Below are 22,203 nucleotides of genomic sequence, written 5' to 3'. Positions count from 1 at the left end.
ATAACCTTTATACTTTAACCTTATGCAATAATAGAACATCAGTGGCGCTTATTCTCGTATGGGTTGCCCAATTGGCCTGGTGTAGCAGAGTCATGTTTTCCTAGCTATTATACAACACCTTTAACTCGTTTCAAACATTAATCAACTTAAACTTAAACACGATGGCAATGTAGGGGGTGGAGGCTGCTAATGCAGGGGGATGCCATTTCTTGGCTTTTCCAGTACGTATGGTGTCATTACTCATAGACTTGTCTGGTTTCAGGTGGGTGGGGCGTCTACCGGGTCCAACCTGTCTGTTACTCAATGTCCTGGGCTCTGTCCCCTGTTGTCCGCCTTTTGTTCAATCTCAGCCTTATCGTGTCTTCCCTTATCATGTCCTAGAGGGCGAGGCAACATCTCCTCCCTTCCTATGTTTATCCAGTCTCCACTCCTGTTGGTGTGTCTGCGTCCGCTGTTCTCAATATATTGTCCCAGCTTGTCATTGCTACTTCCCATTTCTGTGCTATAGGGTGGCGACGCAGTCCCCTCCCCTCCTCGCTCTTCAGGACCTGGAGTTCGGCTCTAGCCCATGTTGTAACGTCTTGTCTCCACCCAACCCGGGGGGGCCGAAACTGTGCCTTCCAGTTCTTTGTGATCTGCCTCCTATATAATACCAGTGCCAGACTCAGAAATCGGGTCTCCACTCTTCCCCGCGGCAACCCATCCCCAAAGCCCATCAAACATCTGTCAGGGGTCGGAGTCAGGTTCATATTAAGGAGTCTCGATAGGTCGGACATCACCTCTTCCCACCCCAGTTGGATCTCTGGACAGGTCCATACCATGTGGTCAAAATTTGCGTCTACATTTTTACATCTGGGGCACACCCTAGGAACTCCCCCATAGATTACTGTTAGCCGATGTGGGGTGAGGTACGTTCTGTGGAGGTAATTATATTGTATATATCTCAGTCGCGTGCTGCGAGCGACGGTCCGGGGGTAAGCCAAAGCTCTGTTCCATTCCGCATCTGACGGTTCCCTACCGACTGTCCTCCCCCATCTCTCTCTCAGTGGCCGCAGGGAATCTAGTGCATCCTCAACTTGAACTCGGTATAATTTAGATATCAGATGGGACTCATCTCCTGATGTCAATAGGAGATGCAGCACCCTGTGGGTGGCTGGTTCCGCGTTGACCGTGATTAAGTGCGTTTTCAGCACATGTATCAGTTTATGATACATAAGGAACTGACCCGGGGAGACTCCACTGTCAACAAGATTAGTGAAAGACCTCAACACTCCCTCCTGAAACAGGTCTCCCACCGTTTCTATTCCTGCTCTCCTCCAGGTTCCGAGGCTCATGCCTCCCAGGTTCCTCTCACCAGCCTCGATCGTAAGTACCGCCAGGGGTAGGGCCGGAGAGTACGGGGGGGCAGTGCCATCCCTTTTCACGCACCTCTTCCAACATGCTGACGCCACTTTTGTCATCGGGCTGTGCATGTGGGGATTAAGCTTCCTATTTGTCATTCGAGCAATGAACTGATTTATGTCCTCCTCTACTTGGTCGGTGTACCTCTCCAGGTGACCCTTACCTGTGAGCCACCCGGCAACCCATTGCAGCTGGGATGCCAGGTAGTAGGCTTCAAAATCTGGCTCTCCTAGACCCCCCTTGTTAGTTGGCCTGCATAGTATCTGGAGCGAGGTGCGTCTACGACCATCATCCCATATAAGTTCTCTGAGTAGGGTGTTTAGTTCACGAAACCACGCTGTTGGAATCAGAAGGGGCAGGTTAGCGAAGTAGTATAGAAGCCGGGGCAGCATGACAATTTTGGACAATGCTACTCTGGCCATTATCGTCAATTTCAGCGATCGCCAGAACCCCACCGAGGACTTTAGAGATCGTAGAGCTCTGCCCAGGTTACCCTCGCGCAAGTCTGCCCTGTCGTGAAACACCTGTATGCCCAAGTACTTAAAGGTTCGAGGGGCCCAAATCATATCCCTATAGGGCATGTTGTCAGGCGTTCGCCGCCCGGAGCCATAGGGAACACGCATGTCTTGCTACGGTTGAGGCAAAGTCCAGATATGTTCCCATAGTTCTCCAGCACTCCCAGCGCCCATGGGAGATCCTTCTCTCCGTCCCTAAGGTAGACAAGTATATCATCAGCATATAGCGAGATGATATGTTCTTGGTGTCCCCATTCCACTCCTCTACCCACGCCCTCCTGCCGCATCTGGGACGCCAGCGGCTCGATGGCCAGGGCGAATAACAGTGGGGACAATGGGCAACCTTGTCTGGTTCCCCTGTGAATTGGGTAAGTTCCGGACACTGTTTTACCTGTTCTCACTCTTGCCAGCGGTGACGTGTACAACAAGTCCACCCATTTGACCCAATCTTCACCCATTCCCATACGGAGCATCACTGCTCTCAAGTAGTCCCATCTGATCGAGTCAAATGCCTTCTCAAAATCCACCGCGAGCAACACCCCTGCTGCAGGTTTCGTGTCGCTAGGCATATTCAGGACCGCAAAGAGACGTCTCAGGTTTAAGGAGGTGCTGCGATTCGGGACGAAACCATTCTGATCTACATGTACCAGAGTTGGTACAAGAGGGAGTAAACGGTTGGCCAAGATCTTGCTTAGTATTTTAAAATCACTGTTTAGCATTGACAGGGGGCGGAAGTCAGTCACCGAAGGTTGCCTAGATTTTGTCTTAGGGAGTGGGACTACCATTGCCTCTCTCATGGTGCACGGCATTATCCCATTCTGTAGCGATTCTGTATACATCTCTACCAACTGGGGGGTCAGTTGCTTCTCGAATTTTTTATAAAAGTCCATGGGGAGGCCGTCTGTTCCCGGGGTCTTCCCTGAGGCTAATTGAGCTATAGCTTCACTGACCTCCGCCACCGTCACTGGGCCCCCCAGCCTATCCCTGTCTCCGGCCATCAGGCTCGTTATAGGTATATGTTGTAGGTAATTATCAAAGACCTCCGTACTGATTTCAGCCGGTTTTCCATATAAAAAGGTGTAATATTCCTTGAATGCATCATTTACAGGGCCTGGTCTACTTCTGCATGACCCTTCCTTATCCAGCACATTTGTGATGGGCTCGGCCTCTCCACCCGGCCTCACCAAACAGGCTAACATTTTCCCAGACCTACCCTCTTCAGATTGTAGGGAGGCAAAGTATTTTTGTGTGCTGTGGCATCTGAGTTGTTCTTCGATCTGGGAATGGTCCCTCTTTGCCTGATTATATTTCTCATTTACTAGTGTGCCAGCCCCCTGAGTAAGTTCTCCCTCATGTATTATCTTCTCTAGCGTAGTCAGCTCCCTTTCAAGTGTGCGTCTCACTCCGGCCAATTGTCCAAGACAAAAACCCCTTGTCACCACCTTGAGGGCCTCCCATTCCATAGATCTAGAGGTGGTGGATCCACTGTTAAATTGAATATGGTCAGTCAGGTGCTGTCTCAGGGCGTCTCTATATGCTGGGTCCTCAAGTGCTGTAGGGGACAATCTCCAGGCCGGGATGGGGGGCCTAATCTCTGCTGCCATCCATGTTACCAATAGAGGGCTGTGGTCGGACAGTGTACGGCCCAGATATTCTGAGTGAACCATCCCGCGTGCAAGGTCTGCCGTACACGCCACCCTGTCGATTCTGGTGTGGAGTCGGTGAAGGCCCGAATAATATGAGTAATCCCTGTTGTGAAGGTGTTGTTCCCGCCATATATCCACCAGCCCCCAGTAGCTCATCCATTCACTAAGTTTCCCAGCTATCTTACTTGACATTGCACCCTGCAGTGGGGGGGAGGATCTATCCAAGTCTACATCTAATATACTATTGAAGTCCCCTCCAACCAAAAGCTCTCCTCTCCTCTGGCGGGTGAGGTGGCTCGATAATTTCGTCAAAAAGGGGATCTGGTCTTGATTTGGGGCATACATGCAGCATAGGACAATCGGTGTGCCGTATAGCCTTCTCTCCAGAATCACGAACCTCCCCTCACGATCTATGTTGGAAGCTTCTATCTCTAGGGGAACCCCTGCACGGATCCAGATCATTACTCCCCTTGCGTACGCTGAGTACTCTGTTGCGAACACCCGCCCCCTCTACCTACGTCTCAATCGCTCAGGTTCACCAGCCGCCAGGTGGGTCTCCTGTAGCATTGCTACCTGTATATTCCTCCTTTTTAAATAAGCCAGTATTTTGTGTCGCTTGGCCGGTGACCCCATCCCTCTAACGTTCCACGTTAAGAAATTGTATTCTGCCATGTTGGTGATTTTTAAATTTACATTGGCTACTCTTTGCTACTCTTACCGTCTGCTGTCCCCTGGTCATTAGTGAAGCACTGTTGTTACGCAACCATTCACCACCCCTTGCCATCCTAACTTTTAACTGCTTATCCCAACTCTCCCTCCCCAGGGCACCTCTCAAACAGTAGGCTGCCCAAAAACAGAAAAAACACCCGTGCAACAGTGCAGCATGTTTCATCTTTTAGTTGCAGTTCTCGCCAGTCCACCTGTACAGGCGAGATTCCAGTAGGGGGGTGGCCCTGCACGGAGGGGCCATTAGTGCACCATTTGTGCCTGCCCCAGGGTGCCCGGTAAGCCTCTGGGCCTCAGAGGTCATCTGCAGTTTGTGGGGTCACTACTGGGGCCTGCACCGAGCTGCTCGAGCCCCCCGCCGATGACATCACAGTCTCGTCAGATTCACCGCCAGAGTCCTCCCGGGGGGTCCCCTCTCCGTTCACACGGGCCGCTGCCTCCAGTGCTGCTCTTCTGCCACTTTCTTTTTGGTTCCGGGATGGCGCCAAGCGTGGGCGACTCCGGGTCCGTCTTCCCCTGGGGGGCCGGCGCGGTCCACCCCCGGTCTGGCCCCCCCTCCCGAGCCGCTCTGTCTGGGTCCCATCAGCTTCCAGCCATTCCCATGCCTCCTCCGGGGATTGAAGAAATGTTGTTTTACTGTCAAGCATTACTTTCATCTTAGCCGGGTACAGCAAGGAATATTGTATACCTTCGTCCCTTAGCCCCCTTTTAACTGCCATGTATGAGGCACGCTTACTTTGTACCTCTACTGTAAAGTCCGGGAACAGCGTGACTTCGCCATTTGCTACCTTAAATGGGCCCTCTTCTCGCGCCCTTTGTAGCAAGATGTCCCTGTCTCTATAGTGCAGTAATCTTGCGATCACCACTCGGGGGGGCCTGCCCGGCGCCAGGGGCCCCGCAGGCACGCGGTGTGCTCTTTCCAGAGTATAGAATGAAGTCAGCCGGCCCGGTGCCACCACTGTGCTCAACCATTTTTCCAGGAATTCCACCATATTTGATCCTTCTGCCCCCTCCGGGAGGCCCACCACTCGCACGTTATTCCGCCGGCTTCTCCCCTCTGCGTCCTCAGCTCTTCGCTCTAGTCGCATCATTCTATTTCTGAGATGCGACATTTCGGCCTGCAGGTCTTTTTGTTTTGGTGCGATGTCGGCCAGTGTGGTTTCTGTCTCTTTGACTCTGTCCGATAGTTTGTGATGGTCAGCCCTCAAGAGGCCCAGTTCGACCGCGACCTGATTGATGCCGTGTTGCAGTGTTAACTTAGTGTCTTCTATCGCACCTAATATTTTGTCCAGGGTGTCCTGTACATCGACCTGCAGTGGACACTGCACGTCCCCCCCCCTGCGCCCGGGGGCCGCTGTGCCGTCCATGACTTTAGCCCTGTGGCGGTTCTTAGGGGACATCGATTACGTAGGAGATCGTCCCCCCCAGTGGCGAATCTGACCACGGTACGTTAGCTCAGGGGATCCCCCATCTAGAACTTCCATCTCAAGCGCCGTTCAAAGCCCGCATGGGCCGCCAGGTAGAATCCCAACAGCACCAGAGGCCCGTGCTTTCTCGCTCTGGATCTCCGTGGACTCGGGGCGCGTTGCACCAGGACACGAGGCACCACACCAGTTCAATCACAGTAGTCGTCACTTCAGGGGCCGGGCCGGACCGGTCCGGTCAGGCAAGTATCGGCGGACCATCGCGTGGGGTACCGCGGACCGCTCCCATCCCGTTTCGGCAGGCGAGCCCAGCTAGGCAGTTCATCCACTCTTAAGGAGGTGCCGCGTCGCTGTGCCTTACCCCCGGGCCATCGGCCGTCCGCCGATACTCAGTTCCTCGATTGGCATACCCCAGTCGGGGTCACCCCGGGATTCCCGTCTCCCCAGATGCAGCCGGGCGATCCTTCATGCTCTGTGGCCCGGGGCCCACCATGCTAGTCCCAAGCTCAGGGGCCAGCGCTCCGTTCACGCAGTAGGCCACCACGGGCACGACCATCCAACAGGTGGCCACTCTATCCGATCTCGCTCGGCCGAGGGTCTGGTACTTTCCTCCCTCAGGGCGGCCCTCCCGGGGCCCGGCCCGTTCCGCAGGTGTGTGCCGGTGTTCAAAGTGGGTGTCCGCTACACTAGAGGCCCCTTCCGCCAGACACACTGTGCCGCATGCAGGGTCGGCGCCACAGCTAGGCTCCCGGCAGCCGGGCCCCGGTTCTTGTTGCTTCTCCTTACTTGCGAGGATGGGGACGGAGGGCCCGCACGCACCCCCGGTCACCGTCACACCGTCCTCCGCGGACTCGGAAACACAAGGCTTTCCACGATCAGCCCTGCAGCAACCCCCAGGCAGGAGGGGGGGGCCCCCGTCTCCCCAGCCGCGGTCAGCTGGCTCCCCCTCAAACGGCGCGCGGACCAACGCCCAGCCGCGTGCCCGCTCACTCCGGCTCCCGGCATTAACGCGGTGACAGGCCCCAGGCCGTGGGGCTCGCCGGCCGTCTCCGACGGGCTCCGCCAGGCTCGCTCTGGGCTCCACTGGTGCTCGGGTCACCCACACGGGTCCCCGCACTCGCTCCACGTCAATTTGCCCCGGGGGGTGGCCCAGGATAACAGGAGAAGTTTAGGCCCCTCCGGAGCAGTCGGATCAAGCGTGCGCCATCTTTTGCTTCGTAGCCACGCCCCCCTAGTTACACAAACTGTAAACATTACAATTCAAATGTACTGTAATATTTGCATAGGTATGACCTGTAGTGGCCAGCAGTAAACACACCAGGAGCCAGAGTGGGGCACAGAGATCTGAAAATAGAGATGCCAAAGGGTACAGTAAGGGGCCATAGAAATAGGGAGTTCAGGCTCCCATGTTAAATGTCCAACACAAAACTACAATGGAAGGTGAAGTTACTGTGTCTTTCCTGTGTGTCACTGTGACACTGGAAGTACTGCTGAATTAGGGTGGTTCTGTTGTCCACATCTTCTTCCTCTGCCTCCTCTTCGTCACGGTCCACAGGCTCCACCGCTGCCACTCGACCATCCCCTGGCTCATCCTCCTGCAGAATAGACACCTGACGTTCTAAGGCCAAGTTGTGCAACATGCAACAATGATCTGGCCCACCTTCTTGGGTGAGTAGTACAGGGATCCACCAGTCAGATGGAGGCACCGGAATCTGGCCTTGAGGAGGCCAAAGGTGCGCTCGGTGATCCTCCTTGTTCACCCATGTGCCTCATTGTAACGTTCCTCTGCCCTTGTCCTGGCATTCCTCACTGGGGTCAGTAGCCATGAGAGGTCGGGGTAACCAGAGTCCCCTGCAAAATCGAGGGATACCAGTTAGTCACACACTCACCCTTAGGGCCAACCCCACACCCATATACCTACATCAACTGGGTGGGGATCATGGGCTCACCTATTAGCCACACCTGGTGCCTCTCGAGTTGAGCCATCACATATGGGATGCTGCTATTCCTCAAGATAAAGGCATCATGCACAGAGCCAGGATACTTGGCATTGACATGGGAGATGTACTGGTCTGCCAAACACACCATCTGCACATTCAGAGAGTGAAAGCTTTTTCTATTTCTGAACACTTGTTCATTTCTCTAGGGGGCGGGCACAATTGCAATATGTGTACCATCAGTGGCACCAATGATGTTGGGTATATGTCCCAGTACATAGAAGTCAGCCTTCACTCTGGCCAAATCCTCCTCCTGGAGGAATACGATTTAACTGTGCATGTGTTTCAGCAGGGCAGTCAACACTCTAGTCAGCACGTTGGAGAACATAGGCAGTGACATCCCTGATGCCATGGCCCCTGTCGCTTGGAAGGAACCACTTGCCAGGAAATGGAGCACTGACAGGACCTGCACTAGAGGGGGTATACCTGTGGGGTGGCGGATAGCTGAGATCAGGTCTGGCTCCAATTGGGCACACAGTTCTTGGATTGTGGCCCTATCAAGTCTGTAGGTCAGGATAATGTGCCTGTCCTCCCTTTTCGCAAGGTCCTAGCCAGAGTGCTGCATGTATGCTGGTCAATGTATGTGTATAAGGGGATGGGGGGGGGATATGTTGGACCATGAGTATAACAGTCCCGACGGTATGACTAATACCTTTTCTGCTGTATTTTTTCTGCAGGTCAGTGCCCATCAGAAAAAGGGTATTTACCATGCCATCGCCAAGGAGGTGTGGACTCTGGGGGTCTTTGACAGGCAGAGCACCCACTGCTGCAAACGGTACGAGGACCTGCGCCGCTGGGCAACGAAGACAGCGGGGGCCCACCTGGGGCTGGCCTCCCAACGAGGAAGGGGTGCCCGTCGTACCCTGACCCCCTTGATGTTCCGCATCTTGCGGTGACCTATCTGGAGTTGGATGGGTGCTTGAAGGCATCACAGCAGCCACAAGGGGGTGAGTACAGATTCAGATTCATTACTTTGCGCGCGTTAAGGTATTACCTGGGTGGAGGATGTGGGCTGTGGGTGGCCCTAGGCCAGGGCAAACATGGCAGGGTATATTCAATGATGGACAAGCTCAGAATCACTCCAACCCCAATAATGTTAGTGGGCATCTACTACTGGGCAGGGTCCTGTGGGTTTCAGGTGTGCAGCTAATGGCGTTAGGCATTGTACCCTATGGGCTGGTGACTAGCATTGTAATTAGTAGTGCATGGCCTAGTGCATAGGGCTGTTCCCTGTGAGTTGTGTATGCAAACAGTAGTGTTGTTGCTGGCATTGACCAAGTGTATCCTCTGTCTCTCCTCACCCTTTTTGTTTTGTCACCCTGTCCTTGTGTGTATTAGCATCATCTGGCAGAGGAGCAGAGGCACCGGCGACGGAGGGAGCTGCATCCCACATGGGACTGGAAGCCGGATCCACCGACAGTGAGGGCACCAGTGGGACAGAGGGGAGCACCACAGCGGAGACAGGAGGGAACAGTTCTGAAAGTGATACCTCCTCTGATAGAAGCTCCCTGGCGGTGGCGGACAACTCTGTGACCACCTCAACTACAGGTACAGACGCCACCCCCCTGTACCAGCACCGCCCTCCAAGCAGCCCCTCAGCGAGTTTCCCATGCCCGCTCACCCAGGAGGGTGGGCATCTCCTTCACCCCAGGCACCTCAGGCCCTGCCCCACTGAGCCCTGCTGCCCTCAGCGAGGAGGCTACTGACCTCCTGAGATCCCTCTCTGTTGGGTAGTCAACCATACTGAATGCCATCCAGGGTGTAGCAGGGCATTTGCAAAAAACAAATGCATTCCTGGAGGGCATTCACTCTGGCATGGCGGCCCAACAGAGAGCATTCCAGGCTCTGGCCATCGCACTGATGGCAGCCATTGTCCTTGTCTTCAGCCTCCCTCCTCCAACTTCCTCTACCCAGTCCCAATCCCCTCAACCTCAGCCTATCCCAAGCACATGTTCAGGCCAGCAATCACCCAAATCAACACACAGAAGTAGCTCAGGCAAACACAAGCACCACACTTCATCTCACAAGCACTCACACAAGCACCATCCACATGCAGACACACCAGCATCCACTGCCTCCACTGTGTCCCCATCCTCCTCCTCGTCCACCTCTCTCCCAGTAGCGTCTCCACTCGCACCTGCATGCACTACATCCTCATACACTACCTCCATCACCAGCACTCCTATCACTACACATCCCTCACTGGCAGTCACCACCCCCACATCCATGCACACGTCCCCTGTGTCCTCTCCCACTGTGTCTGTGCCTCCTCCACCCAAAGTACACAAACGCAAGCACTCAGACATCCAACAGCCATCCACCTCACAACAGCATCCAGCCCATGCACCTCCACCCAAACACAGCAGACAGACACCTCCTACAACCACTCCCTCTTACTCCACTCCCAAACCTTCACCCTCTTCCCGCCCCAGTGTCCCTAAGAAGCTTTTCCTCGCCAACATTGACCTATTCCCTACCACCCCCCCCCATCCTTCACCTTGGGCCAGGGTGGCCAGAACCCAGCCCAGTACCTCAGCCACACAGTCCACGGCCATTGTGGTTTCTGCAGCTACTGCAGGTCTGAGAGGCTCCAGTAGGCACCTGTCAGCCCAGCCAGTGTGCCAAGGCCAAGAAGGGTCCGCCACCTGGCATGGGCACGAAGGGGACACCAGCCGGCAAGGGGAAGGAGGCACCACCAGCCAGCAAGAAAAAGACACCAGCTGGCAGAAGCAAGCAAGCACCAACCACCATCTGCCAGGGGCAGGAAGGGGTACACAACACCAGCCATGGCACTTCAGCTGTCCGGCGCTGCAGGTGAAGGCCTGGAGGCTACATCCACCACCACTGCCAGCACCACCACCTGCACCGCCGCCAGCAGCCCCAGTGGGCAGCCGTCCGAGGCTGCAGGTGAAGGCCTGGAGGCTACCACCACCACCACTGCCAGCACCGCCACCTGCCCTCGGCCAGCACCGCCACATGCACTGCCGCCAGCAGCACCAGCCCCCAGTGGGCAGCCGTCCGAGGCTGCAGTTGTAGGCCTGGAGGCTACCACTACCACTGTAGTGGTGACTACATGGGCTGCAGTGCGTCCTGGCCCCTGTAACACCTGTCAGTGTGACACACAGGTGAGAAACTGTGACCTTGCCCCATCCAGGATGAAGCACACTGGGCACAAGGCCCCCTCCAGAACCAGTGGAAGAAGCCATGCACTCTGCCCCTCCTTGTCAGGATGAATCACACTGGGCACAAGGCCCCCTCCAGAACCAGTGGAAGAAGGCATCCACTCAGCCCCTCCTGGCCAGGATGAAGCACACTGGGCCCAAGGTCCCCTCCAGAACCATTGGAAGAAGCCATCCACTCACCCCCTACTTGCCAGGATGAAGCGCACTGGGCACAAAGCCCCCTCTTGAGGGACTGTGGCCTTGCACTCCCCAGGACCAAGCAGTGGGCAAACCACCCACTTGAGAGACTTTGGCTTTGCACTCCCGGGGACCAATCAGTGGGCAAACCACCCACTTGAGAGACTGTTGCCTTGCACTCCCCACGAGCAAGCAGTAGGCATGGAGCCCCCTCCAGGCCAGTGGTGTTGTACCATCTTCCTGCTGAGGTGCCCCCCATTCCCTCTCCCCCTGAGGTGCCTGTGAGTTTTCGACCTGATGCCCCTGCAGTGTTCTCTCCGTATTGAGGCAGGAGTCCAGTGTGGCCTTGGCCTATGTGTTTTGGGCCAGTGGACCACGGACATTTTAGAGTGGGCATTGTCCCTCCTTTTGTATATAATGTATATATTGTACATACTGTTTCTTGATTTAAGTACGTATTTTTTCTAAGACTACTATTACACTAATTTTACTCCATTCCTTTTGTCCTTGTGTTATTCCTGAGGGTTACTGGGTGTATATGTGATGCTGTTGCATCTGTTTGTGTGTATGGTGTTGGGGGTGAGGGTGGGGTGGGGGTGGGGGTTTTGCGTGTGTGTCACTCTCTTTTTCCTCTGCCCTTCCCTTGTGTGCTAGGTGCAGTACTCACTGTGGTCGTCTTCGCCGGCGTTCTTGTTCCTGGTGTATGAGAAGGTACACCAGCATTGGGAAAACCTGCAGCTCGGGCTCCATGGCGTTGTGGTTCTTCCTTGTGTGTCAAGAGGTGAGTCGTTTCCCTTCAGAGTAGTGTTTCCGCTGTGCTTTTGATGGCATTGGTACCGCCCCGGAAAAGCTGGCGGATAGGCGTGTTGTGATGCAGTGGGCGGTACATTGTTGTCCACCTGGCTATTGGCGGTTACTGCCGCAGTGTTTGTTGCTACCGCCATGGCAGTCGATGTTTTAAAGTGGCTATTTGTGTTGGCGGTTTCCGCAGTGGTCATGATTCAGATTTTTTTACCCCAGCCCGACGCTTTATCACCGATCGCCAGGGTTGTAATGAGGGCCTTTGTCTCCCGCCTGGCTGTTGATGGCGACATTGGCGTGCGTCATGTTAACGCCCTGGCGGATGGTGTGGTACATTGGCTGTCTATGGGAGTACTCGCCTCCATGGTCATAATTTGGCGGTAATTACTGCCGGCCTGTTGGCGGTATTCCTGCCACTTTGTCACTCACCGCCAATGTCATGATGAGGGCCATAATGTCTAAAAAGTAAAAACTGTTTTTTTAGCATTGTTCGGCTTAATGTTTGGTAGTTATGGCCTTAAATGAAGGCTTTCCTCAAAAATGAAGGTAACGTATTTGAGAAGTGCCAAACAACATTACCTTTTACATACAAATTAGCTAAAATTCACGAAACAATTCAGTAAGATGTAAAATGTAATGATTAAACCACAAAATGATAAATATCGGTCTGAGGGAATGTTAATCTGTAGCACGGGTAACTGGGTCCCTGGTACTGCGATGGAGCATGTATCAGGTAAACTCTTGCTGTTCGCTGTGACCAACAATTTTTATTGTGTTACACTTTGGATCTAATTCAGCATCTTGGGCCGGCCAATCACACATGCGCACTGTGCTCTGTCCAACCCGGCAATGTGCTGCTGGGCAGGAGAAAGTAGGCACAGGCTCCCAGTTTGCCTGGGAGCACCCAGCCAGGGTGCCCCAGCGAATACTAACACTGGTTTCATGCAGCTTTAGAATTGGCTGCAGGGCAGGATGGGAGCTTGTGCCTTCTTTGACCAGAAAAGAGGAGCGGTGAGCCAGGTAAGTTGTGTTTTTTTTTTCTGTTTTTTTTTCATTGAATGTTTATTTTGTCTTAGCCCATATCCTCCCAGGGCTCCCCCCAAGCTCCCTGCCACACAGCCCTCCTCCCCACATCCCCCCCACCACGCCGCCTGACCATTCATCGTGCAGAGAGCCACTGTTGGAGTCTATCACTGCTGACCCCATAGCCAAAGTTTATTTGCTGTATTATCAAATCATCACAGAAAGCAATGTTTCAAAATGGTGGATGAAAAACTCAAGTATGTTCAGGTCTCTGAGCTCTTAGAGTCCATCCTTGAGGTCATCCATTGTAATGAGTAACTCCCTCTACACTTTGAAAAGAGACCCTCTGCAGCTGGTCACCCCATCTAGTCCCCCCTGGGGAAAGGTTCCCCTCATAGGCTGTTTCTTATCAGCCCTGATCGTTGGAATGTGGTACAGGATCTTTAAATTTCACTTTCTCACTGATAGGTTAGGGGTGGTGTTTCGTAGTAGGCGTGGCTCTAGTAATTTTACTCCCCTTGTCTTGCTGATATACGTGCCTCAGTTGCCGCAAAATATCCATATTCTCTCTAGAAGAGCCATTTAACAAACATATTTCAAACCCTTGGAGGAAGAGGCCTTGGTCCAGATGGACAATAATTACAGGTGTTGCAGGAGGTGTGTGGTTTGGCAGAAATGGTTTGATGATCCCCAGTTGTGGAGATACTAAGTAACAAAAAGAGTAGAAACCCTAGGTTAGACGTTTGTACTACAAATCGAAGTTTACACATATTCTGGACTGCCGCTGTAGAATAAAATATCATAAGAATAAAGCCTGTACTTGGTCCCTAAACAAAGATTAATACACGTGTGTTTAAAGCACATTGACAGTTTCATCAATGGAAAGCTACCATCAGTATATGAACCTAGTCAGTTTGTGTGCTGTTAGTATTGAAAAATGCAAGTTTGGTACAACTTACATGTTTCATCTGAGCGCATTAAATAGCCTGGCCTTTGCAGACTTCAAGTCCCCTTTACTGGGGACTTATTTTATGTCAAAGGCAGGCTAAGTTTACACGCTGATGGATATATTAGTTGTGCAGCCTTGTCGGCAGTGCCGCAGGGCTACCTTGAAGCCTCTCTGCTGTGTTTTTAAAAATCCCACATGTGTGTGGTGTAAGGCCAGGGCCTAATGGAAAGCAGTCTTTAGAAAAATGTTTAAAGCTGCTGGGAGACTGCCTGCCTGGCCTTCTGTTTTCCTTTCTTTAGTTTCGTTCACGCTTTCTTAATTCTTTGCTGTCCCTGTCCCCCATCCACACCGTCTCTCAACTCTGCTACAAAAAGCCTAAAGGAGCTTGAGAGTTTTTATCTAGGCCAAGCCCACTTCAACCACCAGGGAAATGCCCGATGGGTTAGATGTTCAATGCTAGTCTGAGCCGCCCCACATTGAGCTTTTCACATTCTCAGCAAAAATCAACTTACGCCTTCAACCTCCCAACTCTCAACGCAACATTCATGACATGGCCTCACACTATAACACAGCTGTGACAGATATACTCCAGGGAGTAGAGCCTATGAAACTCAAGCGATTAAAAAATCAAATCCTCCTGATCTTGGTACAAGAAGGGCCTAAGTGAAGAGAGGAGACAGATCAGAAAGAAGATCTATCAGTGCTATGATGGAAAAAAGCAGATACAAGAAACACATCTTTAAAACAAAAACCTCCTCTAGCAGGTCTCAATCAGACACAGCAAAAAACAACCCAGCAAACTCTTAGTGTTGCTAGACAACAGATTTAGACTTGGATTATTTAGCATAAACACGTGAGGATTTCACCAACGTTTTCACATACAAGATCAAGAACATATAAGTACCTCTACCTAGTGTACCTTTGGATAGTCCTTCTTGCCCACCCCGGCCCACCAAAAGCCAGTACTGGCTGAAGTACCACAAACCTATGTGACACTATGCAGACATCCCCAAACCTCAAAAACAATGCCTCCTGGTTCAACTCCAGGGCAATAAAAGAGGTCGGACTCATCAGAGTGTTAGCACGAACCCTGCCACACACATCACCCACCCTATACCAGCAAAGTTAATCAGGTACTCTAGGCATATGTTCACCCCCTCTGGACCACAATAATGAATACTTCTCTTTCAGAAAGGACAGTCCCAGTTTGCCATAAAACAGGACAAATCACATCCCTGCTCAAGAAACCTGTAACCGATGCAGAAGATTTGAAAAGCTTTCGTCCTGTGTCCAAACTCTGTTGTCTAGCCAAAGTTCTATAAACTTGTGTACTATCATAACTAAACCAAGATATGATAGACTACAGCCTACTTGAATATTACCGTCTGGCTTCAGATTTGGCTGCAGCACAGAGATGCCCATCCTCAAAACCATGGATGATTCCATCGCAGGTTTGTACAAAGGAGAATCCTGTCTGTTTATACACCTCTCAACCCCCCCACCTCTGCCTTTGACACAATCATAAGATTCTACTAAACGCACTAAAATCACTAATGAAGCTAGGCGCTATAGTCCTTAAATGGGGAAATTCCCAAATGGACAGTGTCCGAGATGCAGTACAGACTCTTGCAATTGTTATCATATAGTACGGATATGTGTACACATTAATAGATACTTTATTAATATACAGACAATATTCCCTTAGGTACTCTTTATGCTAGTGACACTCATGCCACAAATTACACTCCCGAGAATAGCAGAAGAAAAAATATATAGCCGACATTCACAAGTGCTGATAGGATTGGACTGTTTAATAGCGAAAAGAACCATGGCTCGCAACTGGTGGAGTAAGACTACAACAACTCTTTCTGAGTGGCAGAGAGGGATTGATAGGTGGTCACAACTGCAAAACGAGATATTATGGGGCCCTTGGATTAGGTTTTATTGACGAGGCTAATAATGTACTGTTTGCCGCTCACATTAGAGATGGTTAAAGGGGGAAGCAGACAGACGCCGGTCCTCACTAAAATAGGAGAAACACAAGGCATCAGAGCACTGTCCATCAGGATATATTCCATGTAATTACATGTTGATAAATGCAGTTTAGATTTAACTATCTGTTTTAAGCTTTGTGGTAAAAACTAATACTATGTATTTGATATGTAAAAATAGAAACCTTGCTTAAATAACAGAGACTTACCAAAAGCAGGAGTTGATTTAAACTATTATTAACAAAACGGGTTGGTAGAAGTGAGAAGATGGCCTTGCCTCATCCAGAAAAATGACAAACTGCTTTTTATTTGTTACATCTCTCGCCAGCATGCTGATTAGTTGGATTGTTTGCCTGTCTGGACATGCTGCATTCCTGACCACAGGTTGCTCGGACCTCAAGAGTGCTGGGTGGGGTCTCGGAGGAAGTAGAGAGCCTGATGCTCAACCCTATCTTGAGGATCCATTCATTGAGAGGAGAGTTTGACATACTGGCAAAATCGGAAAATACGGTGTTTAATCCATGAGTGGCAATGAGCCATTGAGGGGTTAATGTTCGGTTTGTGTGTGTGTTTTTTTTTTTTTTTACTATTGATTGCATTTAGTATGCTGAAACTCCGTGTTAACTGCTTAGATATGCCATGCTTTGACTAATACTTTTTAATTTCTTTCTATTCCAGCTGCAGTGTCTGAAGAATTAAGTAAGTTTTCACTACGTATACTTAATAATTACAGGTTGAACATACCTTCAGGATGTTTTGGTCTCAACTTTAATTTTTGTTTCTTTTCAGAGTGGAGGAGAGGATTGAGGAATGCAGGTACATACTGATCAAATCAAAACGTATTTGCTTTCTTTATTTTGGTCTGTTGCTTGATAATACAAGTTCCTTCTATCTGCATTAATAGATGCCAGGCTTTTGTGCTATCTCCATTCCTGGAAGGCAGTTTATCTGGTTTAGTCCTGGTTTTTGCCACTTTTCTCTTAGAGGAATGCCATCTTCTAAGTTGAGTTTAAACTATGAGGTTAATCACAAAACATATTGGTGTCTCACCTCCATGCCTGCAGCTTGTGGTTTCTAGGGATGGATCATGATCACAGGGCTGTTCTTAAAGTATACATTCCAAGGAGATTCAAGATTCCAAGGAGAGGGGCCAGCCTAGTATAAGTCTTCTTATTCCTCTTCAGGACAGGAGGAGAGCAGAAGAGACCTTTTTACCCAGCAGCAGAGTAAACTCAGTGTTAGAAATGTAAGAAGAATCATCATGTCGTACTCCACTATTTTTCCTTCTTCTAGCATTACGGTTCAAATTCCCACCATTGCCGGTGTCACTTAATTGATGCCACCAACAGTTTCCTCTGTAAGTACTGCTGTTGATGCAAGATAATCAGCTTCTCTCCATGAGTCATGCTGAAAACTGTTTTCAGTTGTGCCTCCACGTGGGGTGTATGGTGCTCAATTCTGGACCTCTTGACTTAATAAGGCATTGAGTGTAGGTTTGTCTCCATTGCTTGTGCTGATGGCTCCTGTTTCTACAAAGGTTAAATCAAGATTCCTTCCTGTGAATTCAGCATCGACTAGCTTCTAGGCAATTTCCGAGCAATGAGCCTTTGGTTCTCTCTTTTGTTTCAACTGGGGTCAGGTCTACACTGTTTTAGCTGATCTTCCCAGAAGGGCAAGAAAAGGGGGTCTTCAAAAAGGAATGAGCAATTGGCTAAACACATCTAGGGCCAGATGTACGGAAGGATTTTACCCATTCTGTGTCTATGGGAAAAAGCTTTCGTACATATGGCCCCTAGAATTTAGATGTTTGTGCACCTTTGTACACACTGTCTCTCTACCACCGGGAGTGCTCATTTTCTATTGCTTCGACTTAAGATGTCTTTGCATGGTAGATGTGCTGAAGGAGTAGTGGCCTATTATTCCCCAACTCAGCTTCATTCCAGAGAACTTGCACATTGCTTTGTGTGCATTTATTTTTCCTTTCCCTTTCTGGGTGGTTAAATAATTCCCCCTAATCGGACTGCTTTTCTTACTCAGTTGCTTCACCAAGGCACTACATGACTTCCTCCTCTTTTGCAACTACCACCAATACTACTAGCAGATTTGGCTCTCCCAGTTGTGCCATAGGTGGGCAAAATGGTCCAGTTCTCTTCAGAAACATGCTATCAAGACTCTTGCTCCTCACAAAATGGTGCTACTGCTCACATTGCTAGGTGCCTCAAGTCACAGGCTGGCAAGTGAGGTTATGCGTTCAGAGCTGTATGGAACAACAACCTCAGTATGGTTCAAGGGCAGGGTTGAGCTGGCCATTTTTGAAAGGGAATATTACATGTTTTTATGTTTATGGTCTTTAATGTTATAATAGTCTGTAGACCTGTTTTCAGGGCCTTGGATCAGACACACCCAGACTGACTCCCCTGGTCCGCGGCCTCTGCCACTTGATTGCAGATCCCTCCCTACACAATCCCTCTTAGTCTGTGGCCTTTAGTCCACTGCCCTTCTGGCAAGACTGCAGACATTGTAAAGAGGTCCAACCCTGTTCCATTTAGTCTGTTGCTGTAGTTTATGTCCATGGATGATGGGCAACGTTGTAAAGAAGCAGGGCGGGCAGAGAGTGACATTCCGTTTCCTGTAGCCTGTTACTTTCCCAAATGCCTCACAGCAGCTTTCTTCTATTCTTCATTATTCTTCCTTTCAGTTTTAAAGGGGCCCCCTTCCAGGCAGAACTCCAATCATATTTTTATGCTCGTGAATTTATGTGGATGTGGCGGAATGGAAAAATCAAAGATGTCTAACAAATTCCAGGCCACGGACAACAAAGCTAGACACATTTTACATGCTCAAGAAGAAGGATAACACTGAAACTATGGAGACCATACTTGATCAGAAATCACTAGGTCTCAGACAGCTCTAGCGATAATAATAGACATGTTAACATTGGTGATGAAATTCTAATATAAAAGGCCATTACAATATCCACAGTAACAATAAGTTTCCTTTAGTACTAACAACATCAGTACGCCAAGTGTAGACTAGCACAAGAGATCAGTTTTATACGAATTTCAGAAAAACAGACATTTTGTACCTGCTCGTCAGTTTGCCAGTTTCTATGAATACACACACTTACTGTCAAAAACAAACTAAATAATCTCAGTTCCTAAACAAAGAGTGTACTTTCATACACAAAGCACTATTTTAATATATACATATTTTGTACCCAAAACATCAGCTTGCCATACTGTTGCCACATCTGGACAGATTCTGACTTTCAGGTCATTTTATCCAGGGATATCAATCAATGTGCATCATATTGTAGGAAAGTCTTGGAATAACTAGAAGCCACACTCCACAGGGATTCCTCAGTCCATAAAGATCGTGAATGAGTTCTGGTTGAATTCCAGTCGCTATTGGACTACCAGTTCCCCATTGTCGCAGTCACAGGCCAATCATTACTCGTTCGATAACCCGCCTTCTGAGGGTTCCAGCAACTCTCCAACAGCACTCCCAGGTTCAAACCATCTCAGGTGCAACTCTGTGCATTGGGTCTTGGTCCTTGATGCTGCACGGTGGCTTCAACACTTTGGGCTACCCACTTGCCCCAGAAGGCTTCTTCAGCTGTTGTGTCCCTATTCTGTGAACAGGAGGCCAGTCGGCTGGCCTTTGTAGTCTCTTGGCTTGACTGAACTCTGGAGACAGTCGGTCAAGATCTGAGGTCTGGGTGCCAGGGGTCCCCCTTTATACTCGGAAAGTGCCCTCAGGGCAGGATGTGGCTGGTAGCGTATGGGCTACCAGGTTCCTCCCACCTGGGGACTACTTCCTGTGGAGTGTGGCTTCTGGCTATTCCAGGATGGACCATTCTGCCCACTCCCAAGATGGTAAGACCTCTCTCTCTGTCTTTAGACCTCCCTAGCCCATTCCCGGGGTGTGGCTCCCTCTGTGGAGTGTGGCATATGGCTATCCTAGGACACACCATTCTGCCCACTCCTAAGATGGCAAGATTGCTCTCTCAGTGTTCAGACCTTCGTAGCCGGCCCTTAGGGTGTGGCTACCTCAGGGAGCCACACCCCAGGGGAACTGGTTTGGCAACTGGTTCCCCCTTTCTTCTTCCTATGCCAGCCTGTCTACCTCAACAGTGGGGCAGCCCTCCCTCCTGGAGTTCCACATCTGCCCTTCAAAGGCAACTTCACCTTTGAAGCCTGCCTTTTGAGGCTGCCACCTAAGTGGCTTCCTGCAGGAGGGAGGTGACACCTCCCTGATCTGGAATCCCTCATTGTTCTAGTTCTTGAGAGTCGTTGCTTGCTTGTCTCTCATGGAGGGCAGACCACTGTTCAAACAGGTGTTCCTCTGCACAGGTTCAATACCGTCGTCGTTCTCTTTTCTAAACTTGACCTTCTGTATTATTTTCAATCATGGTTCTTCTTACTTTCCCTCATTCCCACATCGACCTCATCGAAGCAGTTCGAGTTGACCAAGGTCCTAATGGCCCTTCGGGGCAATCTTCGTCTTCCATGTTCCGTACACAACATGTCCAACGGCTGATGGAACGTACGCCTTTTCGCTTCTGCCCTCGATGCCACACCAAGTATAAAGGCATGCTTGCACACACTCCTGACATATTTAAAAACCCGGTTAAGGCATCTGTCATTACTTCAGGGGTCGACAAAAAGTATAAACCTTCCCCAACTGACCCTACATACATTAGAGGCCAGTTCCCTCCTGACTTTCTAGTTGTTGCAGGAGCGAGGAAAAGAGCAAACATGCAGACATCTGGTGAGACTCTCCAACCAGATAAAGAGTAAAAAGTTAGATGCTGAGGGGAAGAGGGTGGCTGCTTATTCTGCCAACCAATGGAGAATTACCAACTCCGTTTGTCTCCTTTCCGGTTATGACATGGTTCACTGGGATGAGATGGAGAGGCTCCTCCAACACCTCCCTGAGGAACGCAAGTTGAGGGTTTATGAAATTGCCTCATAGGGTAAACCGATTGCCAACACCTCAATTTGCTGCACCCTTGAAGCAGCCCACACAGCAGCAAGAGGCAGTAATTGAAATGTGTTACTCAGACGCCACACTTGGCCTAGGGTTTTAATCTTCAAACTCAAGGTGCAGCAGCACATACCTTGCACTTCCTTTTGATGGGGAACACCTCTTTGGGCCTCAATTAGACATTTTACTGGAGAAAATAAAAAAGGACAACAAAATGGCCAAAATTATGGGTGCATTGGAAACATCATCGCAATGTAGTTCCTTTCTCTGCTCCCCCTATCGTGGAGCAACAAAATCCATCCCACAGATCCCTCCACGTCCGTCCAATCAATGTCCCCAAATGAACACCACCTCACCCAGGGGATATTACAGGGGCTCCTCTAGGCGCAACAATTCCAGAGGTAAAGGCAAGGATGGTTTCACCAAACCCTCTGCACCTCTGCCAAACAGTGATTTGCAGTAATAGCAGCTCACTTGCGCAGGCAAAACATGTTTTTCCATATTTAGACGATTGGCTTATCAAAAGCGCAACTCGTTATCAGCCCTTTCAACACACTCAAGCCACCATAAATCTACTTCATTGGTTAGGTTTTACCATCAATTCAGTCAAATCCCATCTCCGCCCACCTCAAATGCACACTTACCTGGGATCCATCCTCGATTCACAGCAGGGGATAGCTTACCCCAAAGCCACTCAGATTCAATCCTTCCTAGGGCTCATTCAACTTTTCCAGCCTCATTAGCAGGTAACAGTGAGGACAGTCATGCTTCTCCTTGGAATGATGGCTTCATGCATAGCCATAGTACCTCATGCCAGACTCAACATGTGTCCATTGTAGGAGTGCTTGGCGCACCAATGGACCCAAGCGTAGGGTCAATTGGAAGATCTAGTGTTGGTAGGCCATCAAGCTTGCCACTCTGTGAGTGTCGAGCAGGCCCCCAGTTGTATTGACGGAAATTGCAGGGATAAGGGGTGAAGGATCCAGACAAGGAAGCAAATATAAAAATAAAAACCTTGATCATCCACCCAAAGATATTATCTATCTTCTTTAATAATGGGGTGGTGAAGGGAATGACTGAAACATAATTTGGATGCAACAGGAGAGTCTTATTGCTCCTGCATCTAATGGATCAACATGTTTCAGCCGTACCTGTGGCCGGTATAGATGTGGGGTTTTCATCGGGACCGGGATCCCTATGTTTCTTTATAATAAGTCCCTAACTTCAAACCTACATGACCAGCACTCACACATTCTGTACACTTGTAATGTTTCAGCTGGTGAATGAAGTAATCCCTTCTCAATCAGTGTTCAGGAGGTCCCTCACTTTGGGAACTTATTGCCTCATGGAGGAGTAAAGGACGAGAGCTTTATAGTCACACGTTT

The 22,203-nt window shown here is 50.2% G+C and overlaps 1 protein-coding gene across 2 annotated transcripts in view; it reads left to right on the top strand.

Annotated features, from left to right (window-relative positions):
- LOC138299634 (butyrophilin subfamily 1 member A1-like) overlaps nt 1-22,203 on the top strand; it is a 225,531-nt gene that overhangs the window by 191,170 nt on the left and 12,158 nt on the right. For both annotated transcript variants that reach the window (XM_069238080.1, XM_069238081.1), the window contains exons 8-9: nt 16,511-16,531; nt 16,622-16,648. In XM_069238080.1, coding sequence (XP_069094181.1) covers nt 16,511-16,531; nt 16,622-16,648 — 48 coding nt within the window. The remainder of the gene's footprint in view (nt 1-16,510; nt 16,532-16,621; nt 16,649-22,203) is intronic.

The sequence above is a fragment of the Pleurodeles waltl genome, chromosome 6 (genome assembly GCF_031143425.1).
Source record: "Pleurodeles waltl isolate 20211129_DDA chromosome 6, aPleWal1.hap1.20221129, whole genome shotgun sequence".
NCBI classification, from domain to species: Eukaryota; Metazoa; Chordata; class Amphibia; order Caudata; family Salamandridae; genus Pleurodeles; species Pleurodeles waltl.
Note: the sequence above shows the minus strand (reverse complement) of the source record. Positions and strands in the feature narration are given on the sequence as shown.